Source organism: Spea bombifrons, chromosome 4 (assembly GCF_027358695.1).
Source record: "Spea bombifrons isolate aSpeBom1 chromosome 4, aSpeBom1.2.pri, whole genome shotgun sequence".
NCBI lineage: Eukaryota > Metazoa > Chordata > Amphibia > Anura > Pelobatidae > Spea > Spea bombifrons.
This window is the reverse complement of record NC_071090.1, coordinates 73,294,194-73,306,390: the sequence shown is the minus strand read 5'-3', so window position 1 is coordinate 73,306,390 and position 12,197 is coordinate 73,294,194. Positions and strand designations below refer to the sequence as shown.

General features: G+C 39.6%; 1 protein-coding gene across 5 annotated transcripts in view; it reads left to right on the top strand.

The window, feature by feature from the left end:
• TLN2 (talin 2) overlaps nt 1–11,453 on the top strand; it is an 83,325-nt gene extending 71,872 nt beyond the window's left edge. For all 5 annotated transcript variants that reach the window (XM_053462063.1, XM_053462062.1, XM_053462064.1 and 2 more), the window contains 12 exons: nt 320–503; nt 1,916–2,041; nt 2,198–2,314; nt 2,451–2,636; nt 2,739–2,846; nt 4,989–5,094; nt 6,088–6,212; nt 6,511–6,636; nt 8,591–8,653; nt 9,480–9,662; nt 10,039–10,164; nt 10,831–11,453. In XM_053462063.1, coding sequence (XP_053318038.1) covers nt 320–503; nt 1,916–2,041; nt 2,198–2,314; nt 2,451–2,636; nt 2,739–2,846; nt 4,989–5,094; nt 6,088–6,212; nt 6,511–6,636; nt 8,591–8,653; nt 9,480–9,662; nt 10,039–10,164; nt 10,831–10,959 — 1,579 coding nt within the window. In that variant the 3' untranslated portion in view covers nt 10,960–11,453. The remainder of the gene's footprint in view (nt 1–319; nt 504–1,915; nt 2,042–2,197; nt 2,315–2,450; nt 2,637–2,738; nt 2,847–4,988; nt 5,095–6,087; nt 6,213–6,510; nt 6,637–8,590; nt 8,654–9,479; nt 9,663–10,038; nt 10,165–10,830) is intronic.
• The last annotated feature ends 744 nt before the right edge of the window (nt 11,454–12,197 follow it).

Sequence of the window (12,197 nt, the reverse complement as noted above, 5' to 3'; positions counted from 1 at the left end):
TTTAAAAAGGCATGTCAGATTTAGCAACTGTAGCCTTACTAACACCTGGTCATGCTAGTTGATATCCCAGCTATGCATGTTTAACCCATTTGGTACTTTTCAAACGCATTCTAAATGGAAGTTAAGACCAGTGCTGAACTATATAGTATGAGCCTATTGGAGGAATACTTCCTAGTTCCCAGGCTTTATCAATATAATATGAAGGTGTGATGGGTTTATAAGTCTTGCGGATGCCATAGCTGCACCATCATACCGTAATAAGGGTTACAATGTAGTTACAAGCATCGGTGGAGGCATAAAGAGTGTTCTTTATTTACAGGGAAAACATACTAAAGACTGCCAAGGCACTTGTGGAAGACACAAAGCTGCTGGTTTCAGGGGCAGCATCAAGCCAAGAGAAGCTGGCACAGGCAGCCCAGTCTTCAGCCAACACCATTACACAGCTGGCAGAGGTGGTGAAACTGGGAGCAGCAAGTCTGGGGTCAGATGATCCAGAAACCCAGGTGGGAGAAATGGGCTGCCGCAGATCTCATTCCTTTATCATCCACAGCAGACCTGACATACATTGCCTAGGCCTCTCTGAACTCTTACTGTCACTCTCCTTTGTACGCTCTCCAGCTATATATCTATCTGCAAATAAGACGTCCTGGCCGGGAAACAGCCTTCCAAATGAACACGGAGCAGTCCCGGGTACATTCGCCTAACACGCTTGGCCCGTGTGTTCTTTTTTCACTAGCCCATTCCTTCTGGCTGTTTAAACACCCTCTCTGTTGTAGAATGTTTGCAAGATCCTCTAACACAGAAAGGGTTAAGCAGTTCAGGATTGATTTGGTTTTATCCACAAGTAAACTTCATATAACACCTTTACCCGTTTGCTTCTAACTTCACTTTACCTTTCAAGCAGCTGTACTGTCCGCCGATCCTGCCTCTGACTCAATCCATCTTTTACCTCTTTTCATTGATTTTACACATTAGATATCTGCAACTGTTGTGGGTCTGATGTTACTTGGGAATTATTCTTAGATTCTATTCTCAATGTGTAAAGGTTAAATAAATATCCTAGTAAAATGGGGATCCTTGATTGTAATGTAAAATATAACAAATGTTGGGAGATAGGTCAACAAGCAGAAATTGCCCATTTACTAAAGAGGAAAAAAGATAGCTGCATGCGGAAACAAGCCACCTGCCCATGAGCGCCAGGCCTTCTCTAGTACTGCTGCTTTCATATGTTCACACGAAATTTGATAATTGACCGCACTAATCCCCCACCTTGTTCAGCTCGTTCCCATTCAGAGTTTGGCTCCCCCAGTGGATCTTCCGCTGGGTTTCACGGTGCCGGAATGCTTTTAGCCATCAGGTTGGTTCTTTGCTGTGTTTTCTTAACGCCGATGCGTGAGAAATCTGTGCTCCGTCACAGTATGGTAAATTAAAGTTTATCTATTGTCTCCCGACATTAAACTGCAAACAAACAATTGGAGTTAGCATCATAGATGGAAATATTATTCTGAGTGTCACAACTCTATAGCTTTGTATTATATGATCCAGGCATGGTACTTTTATCAGAGACATAGTGAAGAAGATACTTTCAAATAGTATTTTCAAATAGTTTGTGGTTCAGGACCAGTATTGGACAGAAAATGTTTAAAAAATAGTTTACCTCTCTTTGAGGGCCTGGTTGATTGCTAAAGCTTTGTGTGGAAAAACAGATAATGGCTCCTGTTATGAAGTGAGCAAGTGCTTTGGATTATGCCTGTACGGCGCTGAGGTTGCGTTCCAGCTTTCAGTAGCTCTTTAATTCCAGTGTTGCTTCATGAGCACGTTTTGCCGTATTGTATTTCACTGTCAGGTCCTGTAACCGGTAATCCATCCAATGAGGGTTAATGTGGACTTTTTTTTTATATATATTTGTTCTTAGGTGGTGCTAATTAATGCCATCAAAGATGTGGCCAAAGCTTTGGGAGACTTAATCGGAGCCACAAAAAGTGCTGCAGGGAAGGCAGCTGATGACCCTTCCATGTATCAGCTGAAGAGTGCAGCGAAGGTAATGGCGATCCAGCAGAGGATGAGCTGTGTTCTCTATTATGCTTTGTTTGTGGGACAATTGGTGGCATTAAGTGTAATTAAAACATTTGGTCAGTTAAATGTTTTCAAGATGGCAGTCCTGATGGGTTTCTCCCTGTCTCATTGCTGTTTGCAGGTAATGGTTACAAATGTGACTTCCTTGCTGAAGACTGTGAAAGCTGTGGAAGATGAAGCAACACGTGGTACGCGGGCCTTGGAGGCCACCATTGAGCACATCAAGCAGGAACTTACGGTGAGAAAGACCACAATTAATATACTTCTTATAGAGCATGATAAAACATCCCATTATACTGGCCCTATGTTCGGTAAATTAATAAACTAGCAGTAGCTAACTTTAAATCCAATTACCCATAAAATGTTTCCTCTAGGTCTTCCATTCAAAGGAGGTTCCTGAAAAGACTTCTTCCCCCGAAGAATCTATCCGCATGACCAAAGGAATCACTACAGCAACAGCGAAGGCTGTTGCAGCAGGGAACTCATGCAGACAGGATGATGTGATTGCCACCGCAAACTTGAGCCGTAAGGCTGTGTCTGAAATGTTAATAGCCTGTAAGGTGGGTCACAGCAATACAAACCATAGAAGGGGACAATTAAGTTTGTTCTGATTCAGTCTAGAATCTTGAGTGGGGCTTATAAATATTTCCCTGTTGCCACAGCAAGCTGTTTACCATCCAGATGTCAGTGCAGATACCAGGGAACGGGCATTACGATACGGGACTGAATGCACCATGGGATACTTGGAGATGCTGGAACATGTTTTAATGGTAAGCCGAACTGGATGTTGCACATCAGAAAGTCTAAAATTAACTTCGCTATAGAGTCTTCTATTATGTGTCAAAATATATTTTATTGAAGATATATTGGTACCTTGCAGGATTGCTAACAGCCATTATCCGCATGTAATTTATTATATTACCTTAGTCAACATAAGTAAACTCTTTCTAAAACCATGTACTTTAATTAGGCGTTTTTAAAATATGTAAAACCTGTTCAGATCTTATCAATTACTGACTAAACATAACATAAGTAAAGTAACGGAGATGTACATTATTTGGGCATGTTAACGTATATAATCTGCTCTGCTTTTATCTAGAAATAAAAGCAGAGCAAATCTTTTGATAGTAGAGATCTGAGTCCTCTGTGTATGTAAAAAAAAATATTTTAAAGGAATAGGTTATGTACTGTTACCGCTGACTGCAGAAGTCTTTCTGGAAAGTGACTTCTGCAGTCAATGGTGGTGTTTCATAGACAATTCTAGGTTTGTTTAAAACGAAAACATTTGGGTGCTTGTTCTGTGTTGTAAATATAATGTATGTGTATAATTGTTTTATACCATCATTTAGTTGGAACTTACTCGAAATCTGCCAAATTGTTCTACCCAAAAAGCTTACATTTAGTTCCAACACCTTTGATTTTCACTAGACTTCATAGCTATAATTTATGGTGTCCGTGCTGAAACACCATGTTTCATTTAATGAAGTGACATTTTATTTTTTCCCCTTACTTTATGGAATTATACACCGATCAGCCATAACATTATAACCACCTGCCTAAAATGGTGTAGGTCCCCCATTTTGTTGCCAAAACAGCCCTGACCCGTTGAGGCCTGGACTCCACTAGACCTCTGAAGGTGTGCTGTGGTATCTGGCACTAAGACGTTAGCAGCAGATCCTTTAAGTCCTGTAAGCTGTGAGGTTGGGCCTTCATGGATCGAACTTGTTTGTCCAGCACATCCCACAGATGTTCAATTGGATTGAGATCTGGGGAATTTGGGGGCCAAGTGAACACCTTGAACTTATTGTTGTGTTCCTAAAACTATTCCTGAATCATTTTGTGCTTTGTGGCAGGCCACATTATCCTGCTGAAAGAGGCCAATACCATTAGGGAATACCGTGTCCATGAAAGGGTGTACATGGTCTGCAACAATGCTTAGATAGGTGGTGTATGTCAAAGTAACATCCACGAGAGTGGCAGGACCCAAGGCTTCCCAGCAGAACATTCCCCAAAGCGTCCCACTGCCTCCGCTAGCTTGCCTTCTTCCCATAGTGCATCCTGGTGCCATGTGTTCTCCAGGTAAGCGGCGCACACACACCAGGCCATCCAAGTGATGTAAAAGAAAACGTGATTCATCAGACCAGGCTGCTTTCCATTGCTCAGTGGTCCAGTTTTTTATGATCACTATGAGGCACTTTTAGCAGTGGACACAGGTCAGCATGGGCACCCTGACTGGTCTGTGGCTACGCAGCCCCATAAGCAACAAACTGTATGGAACTAGCATTAACCCTTTTCAGCGTTTTGAGCTACAGTAGCTCTGTTGGATTCAACCACAGGGGCCAGCCTTTGCCACCCATGACCCTGTGGCCAGTTCACCACTTTTCCTTCCTTGTACCACTTCTGACCACTGCAGACCAGGAACACCCCACAAGAGCTTCAGTTTTGGAGATCCTCAGACCCAGTCGTCTATCCATCACACTTTGTCCTTTCTAAAAGTCCCTCAGATCCTTATGCTTGCCCATTTTCCATGCTTCTAACACACCAACTTTGAGGAGGAAATGTACACTTGCTACCTAATATATCCCACCCACTGACAGGTGCCATGATAAGATTTATTATTGTTATTCACTGTCAGTGGTCATAATGTCATGGCCGATCGCTGTCTGGAAAATTGCTAAAGACACTATATAACACAGTAATGTAAAGAAGCCTTCTGCAACCTATCTGTTTTCCTAAAGTCCTTTGCCTTTAATCTTCTGGAAGGACACTGAAGATAAATGCCTATGAATCCAAACAGAGACAAGAGATTGTTCCTTTTCTGACAAATATCAGGCTAGGGAAGTGGCAATGAGTGCTTGCTAAGAATATAATGTCTGTACAAAGCAAATAAAAATAAATGTGAATCAACTTAGATTCTGCAAAAGCCAACCCCAGAAGCAAAACATCAGTTATCTGCGTTCTCAAAGCGTATTGCAGCGGCTGTGACTGAGCTCATCCAGACCACGGAAACCATGAAAGGTGGGTTTTCTCCTCTCCTGTATTATTATTCATGTATTATTATTTATTATTATTATTGTTCCTAATTACATTGTCCTTATTTGGTTCATAGATTTAAGGATCTGCACAATGTGAAATGCTCTGTTTTTAATGGCATATCAGAAAAAAAACAAGTACAGTTCATTCAGATTAAGCCTTGAAAGAAGAGATAAATATGACTTTGTTTCTCTCTTATCCAAATCATTACGCAGTTCTAAAGCCAATAGACATGTGACCAAAATTCCTTATACCACACAGTGTTTGTGAGTTCCCTAATGCTTCGCTTTCTTCTGATTAGGGCATCTGCCTACTTTATTTTAGTATTGTGGCTTTGGATATATGTTGTACAAACCAAATATTAGGCCTGATAACGTTTTTTACTCAACATTTTGTTTTCTGCTTTCATATTATTTTCTTACACAGCGTACTAAGAATGAGAGAGTGCGTTATTTATTTATAGACCATCATTAGATTCTGTAGTGCTGTTACAATAGGAGGACAGTGAAAACAATAATATAAAACATTTACAAATGCAGTTTGACAATAATACACATTTAGAAATACTGGTACTGAAGGATAAAAAGGGCCTTGTGGTTGTGAATTTACAATCTATTAGGAGATCGAGGGGGGATTAGACAGAAGGTAAGGGAATAAAAAAAGTGTCTGTTTTGCTTTATTGTAGTGTTACCCCACTACTGTTACGCTCATCGTACCTATTTAGTCAAATATTGTAAACTGAAGTATTCACACAGACAAAATGGCTCAGACATGTTTTTATTTTCTGCTTAATATAATAGTTTGGTTGGATTGTAACATTCGTATGCAAAATCTAATGTCTTAAGTACTTGTTTAGTTCTTGAGAGAGTGATGGATAGCGCTGGTGTGTAGAGTGATGGTTCCTTGTTACTTTTTGGTAACAAAAGATAATCCATCTTCCGTATCACACTGTGATCTTTCTCACCTCTGCCTCGTTAGGCACTGAATGGGTGGACCCAGAGGACCCCACGGTAATCGCTGAAACTGAACTCCTCGGGGCGGCTGCATCTATTGAGGCAGCTGCCAAAAAACTGGAGCAGCTTAAACCCAGAGCCAAGCCTAGGGTAAGTGCTGCATATTTTTATTTTCATGCACGTTCTGTTAGCATGTATTCATTGTCTGTATGTCCTTCGAGGCATACTAACATATTGTTAGTGTCCTGTAGATCCTCCACAACTAGGGGTTGTGGTAACAGATACCAAGAAGGTTATAGGGAATGAACACTTGGGTCTTTTTAGTTAGAAAGATGGGTATTTTACATCATATATTAGAGGCTGGAAATTCTGTCTAGGTAACGGATAACAAACAAAAAATGTGTATATAGTTTAAGTAAATGACATTTTTTTTTATTTTCTAATTCAGCAGGCAGACGAGACACTGGATTTTGAGGAACAGATCCTAGAGGCAGCCAAGTCTATTGCTGCCGCAACAAGTGCATTAGTGAAATCTGCATCAGCTGCACAAAGAGAGCTGGTAGCACAGGGCAAGGTAAGGCAGACTGGACAGAAACGTGTGTTTTCATCATCGTGAGCTCATCTGTGTGGATTCTATGGCCTATTTTATAGCAACCCCTGGACTCCCTAGGTAAGGGGTGTCCAAATTGCAGCCCAGTGTCATGAATTATTTATATTTATTTGAATACCAATACAGTACTGTGCAAAGTTTTAGGCAGGTGTGAAAAATGCTGTAAAGTAAGAATGCTTCCAAAAATACACGTGTGTAGGTGTGTAAGAGGAATAAAACCAGTGAGATTGCTGAAAAAAATGTATACACCATGGCAAGACTGAGCACAGCAACAAATCACAAGGTAGTTATACTGCATCCCCCATTCCAAATCTGGTTTACATAATAAATGTGTGTACAGTATGTATGTATGTGTATTTACACATCTCCAGCATGAGCATATATCTGAATTTTTGCATTACTTCTGGAAAAATGAATGCCCCTAGTTCTGTCTTTATATATAGTTGTGCTGACTAATTAGTAGCATACATATTTCTCTATAAAACAAAAAGGGTATTTTAATGAAGTTTAATTGCATAATGTGAACTTTTGATGTTAGAGGGCAATATAAATGAAACTAGCCATGTTGTAAATGCAAGTTCTTTTCTTGTTACTCTAGGGACAATTCCCTTAAACCCCCCACCACCACCACCTGCCTTCCCATGCTAAATGGTGCATATATATATATACAGCAGACTCCAACTTCCATAGGATTCTGCTTTCCATATCCAAGCAATGGCTGTTGAGTGTTCCGTGTTTTCTGATGTACATGCTGGTATGTGTCTGTGCCAGTGTAAAATTGTCAGCAATGTGACAATGTGAGATTTGATAAGGTGCAGAAATGGCTGCCCCTGACCTTGTCATTAGTGCTGTTGGGGAAGGAGATCTTGGTTAATCCTCTCTTAGCATTTGGTAACCCGCTGCTTTATCCTACTCTGGATCATATCCAGTAAATAGTTACATGACAAGTCTAACCTCAGTACCATGGAAATCCCCATCTGGCCGCCAGTACACATGCCAACTCTGTTACTAAACGGCTTTTGACACCACGTTTCCTTCTACTTATAGGCCTTCAGCAGAGGCTAATACATTAAAGGCATTTAGCATTTCCTTGGGAAAAATCTGATTGGATCCTAAATGTGAAAATGTGTGTAATTCTGGGGCCTCTTGCTTGTTTAGCACAATAAAAGGGTCATACATGATGAAAGAATCACTCAGTGAGCAATCTAGTATAAAAGTTTAATTTGTTTTTCTTTCCACAGCCTGATAATTCCTTGATATGTAATGGTGTTCCAATATTTCAGTGTTAACAACATAAAAAGTTTGTATACAAAATATTGTCTAACACTTTAAATAAAGCAATGCCTCTCCCCTCTTTAGTATTACGCTCACAGAGTTGGGAATGATATGTGTGCTTCAAATCTGTATTGTGGGTCTCTGACCCATGTGTGTATAATGGTCGGCAAGCTTAAATGAAAGGACGCATTCCGATCAGAAGATAATCACATATATGATTCATTTATTATTATTTGAATAAAATAATATTATATATATCGTTTGAAATCTTCAGCATGTCACTTTCAGAGCAAAATAAAATCTCCAGGAAAGTGTCCACAAAACATCCACACTAAATGTCCACGGGAAAAAACTCTTTCCTCAATAAAAGAAATCCCTGAAATGAGAATGCATCCGCAGTAGAAGGATTTCAATAGTGTTGCAATCTCCACACTATGGGTTTCACCCATCCAGGACTTCTACATGATGTCAGAATCAAGATTTCTTTGCTACGTAGGCTTTGGATTTAAGAGATGCTCTAGACACTAAGGACTTTCTATATTTAGCTGATTGGGAAATCAGATGACGTTAACAATCTTATTTTACATTCGTAGAACCTTATCTTTAAAAGACTGTGATTCTGATCTAAAGTCTACTGTTTCAGGTTGGAGCTATTGCTGCCAATGCAGCTGATGATGGTCAGTGGTCTCAAGGACTCATTTCAGCTGTAAGTAATGTAAACTGTGCTCTTGCTTGCTATCTCTTTCATGTACATCCCGTAATAATAAACTGTGCCACCTGTACATTGTACACGCATGTTTTGTATAGCTTTGTATAAAGTGTATTCTAATATCTACATATTCCTTTAACCAATCCTGCTCTCTACTCGGCTGTTGGGTTCTGCTTATGACTGGTCTTCTTCCCACCCTACTGCTCCATTACTTAACACCCCTCCCCATCACTGCCCCTGCCTTGGATCTCCCTCAGCCTCTACATATACCAGTCACCTGTATTTTTCCTACGCAATCCTATAAATCCACCTATTGAGTTTTGATTTGTAAATCCTGGAATGAATACTGCTTCCTGATGGACCCGCTTCCTCTCAAGGTCAGATATTGCCACCCATTGTGCCTAAAATCAAGGTTAGCCACTATTACCCATTTTACTTACTACCATCAAGTCCATACAATCCATTTATCCACCTACAAGACCACCATATTACACTCGGCTATACATACCTACCTGAATGCAACCACCTGCTACAAAGATCAAGCACTGATTAGTGTTCCAGCAACACCAGACACTGGAATTCATTACACATTTCCACTCCCGTTTTTGCCACTAATTCAACATCCCATTTAGATTGTAAGCTTTGCAGAACTTTCAGTATATTGTGTAGCTTTGAAAACATAACTCACCAAGCACAGTTAGCCAACTATTACACAAAAAGGAAAGATTATCTTGAGGTGTTTACCCTTCAGGCAGTCCAGTGGTTGGAATACTATCTTTCTGTTTATGGTCATTTTAAAAATGGCCACTCTGACTTTTTCTAGGCTAGAATGGTGGCTGCAGCAACCAGTAACCTGTGTGAATCGGCCAACGCCTCAGTGCAGGGCCACGCCAGTGAGGAGAAACTGATCTCCTCTGCCAAGCAAGTAGCAGCCTCCACTGCCCAGCTCCTGGTGGCCTGCAAGGTGAAAGCTGACCAAGACTCGGAAGCCATGAGGAGACTTCAGGTAGCATGTCCAAGACTACATGGGGTTTGGGCAGTGTCACGCAGCAAGGCTGATTGGAAACTCCTTTCCTGGCAGATATATCACTATTACTTTTTTAATCATTAGGCTAGTGTTGGTTCAAAGAGGCCTTAGGTAGAAAAATGTCTGATCAAAAGATGACAAAGCTCACAATGGAATTGGGATAGATCCTCCATTCCATATTAAAGTTCAGTTATTTTCTTTTAAATTCATTTCAAAATAGATTTTTATTTAACATTCATTTCATTGTTTTCTCATTCCCCCTCTCATACTGCTTTCCTTTGGGCTCCCTCGTGTATCTGTCTCCTCTTTCACTCTCCTCCTCTTGTCTGTCCATACTTTTCCTTTCCCAAAACAGGCTGCAGGTAATGCTGTGAAACGTGCCTCTGATAACCTTGTGAGAGCGGCGCAGAAAGCTGCTTTCAGCAAAGCCGAAGATGATGATGTGGTGGTCAAGACAAAGTTTGTAGGGGGAATTGCACAGGTCAGTTTAACAAATATGTGTACTCAAACAAAAGGAGCCCTGTCTGTTTGTGTGCACATGAATTCGGGGTACACAAATCCATTTCTCATTCCTTCTCAATCTCAGACCTTTGTTACCAGCTTGTAGTATGAGTAACATGTGGGGAACATCTGAAGGATCTAGTGGGTATCTTTAAAATTGTTTCATATAGGTTATAGTAGGTGCTGTATCGCGCAGAAGTAATGGATAACTGGGATAGCCTTTTCTGTTTATTGAGGAAACCCTAGTATGGTTTAATTGTATATAGACCAAATAGGGGGCTACCAATTGTAAGAGGTACATATATGAACATTATTCACCAAAACAGACATATACTCTAGAACATCTGCAAATCTACAGACAGGAAATAAAGTACCTAAGATAGTTTTGGTAAAAGTATGACCCCTACAGTTTTTTATTTTAACCTCCATGAGATAAATGTTAGAGGAAATATATATATATATATATATGTATCTTGCCAAACTACTGAAACAAAAGATTGCAGTGATAGCACAATACAAGGCATGGGGGAACTTAAAGCTGTGAAACATTTCAGTATGTGTTATAACCAGAGAGAATTTGGCCAGGATGGCTAAATTGTGATTCAATAATAAGAGAGACTAAACATATTCCATTTGTATTGCTTAGATCATTGCTGCCCAGGAGGAAATGCTAAAAAAGGAGAGAGAGTTGGAAGAAGCACGGAAAAAGTTAGCTCAGATCCGACAGCAGCAGTACAAGTTTCTGCCCTCAGCCCTGAGAGAGGAGGAAAGCTAGAGAGAGAGAGAGCTTGCATAAAGATTATTCTCCTCTTGTATCTGAAACCAGAGCCTGTTTGGCCCCAGCCAAGGAAGAAAAAGACCAGCTGGAAGGCCTCACAGTGGCCCTATGGACACCCAGATGGTGGGGTGAAGGTTGGACTTTCACACTTCCAAGAATAACAGTATTACTTCCCAAGGTGGACATATACAATATGAGTATATAAGTTAAGAAATATTTACATGAAGATATACACCTGCAGGAACTTTGAGAAACTCAGATGGGGAAACTAAACCTCTGAAACATTGTGTTTTTAAAATCCTCCCTTTAATGGAACCTCTTTATTTCAACTGTAGATGCCTGCAATGCAGTGTGAAGCAGGGAAGAGGTTAAACTACCTGTTTTTTTTTTTCTAGTCTGTTTTACAGTTTGATTTTGTCACTGGAATATGTCTTTACCCTAAAATGATGTACAAACAGCCTCTTGGGAATAAAAGACACTTATAATGAAAAGTGAATCATTCGGTGATTATTGATCCTAGTAAAAGAGAGTTGATTTTTCTTATGACATCTGTTATATTGTTTACATTGAATTAAAAAAGTGGCTTCACAGTGTGAATGTACGTTGGGATGTATACACAAGTTGTGATGGCTGATCACTATTGCACAAAAAAAAGGTTTGTCGGTCATTAATTTATTAGGGTATTTAGTCCCAGGTCATCCAATAATCTTCTATACCTAATATGCATATAGTCAGTCAACTAATTTCTGTAAACAGATTTTTATATTTAAACTGCATTTGTCACTTGTAATAATGGGTCTTTTAAATGGATGTTGATTTTTGATGAAGTTCTATGCAACTCTCTGCTTATATCCTCAATGTTTATACTGTCGATGTAACAATGGTTACATTTAAAATGAAATCTACAATAAATACTCCCTCAAGTATAGGGTCCCTTGGATCTATACTTTATATTTAACTTAGTGATCTAGTGAGATATATATATATATATATATATATATATATATATATATATATATATATATATATATATATATATATATATATATATATATATATATATATATATATATATATATATGGAAATATGATATACATCACCATGGTCTATAACACTCTCTTGCAATGAAATGGAGGATTCCACCAACAGAACATATCACTAGTGCAGTTCAAAAGATAACCACAAGACGGTGGTATTGTACCAATTCAGACACTCCTATGCTTTAACAATTGTT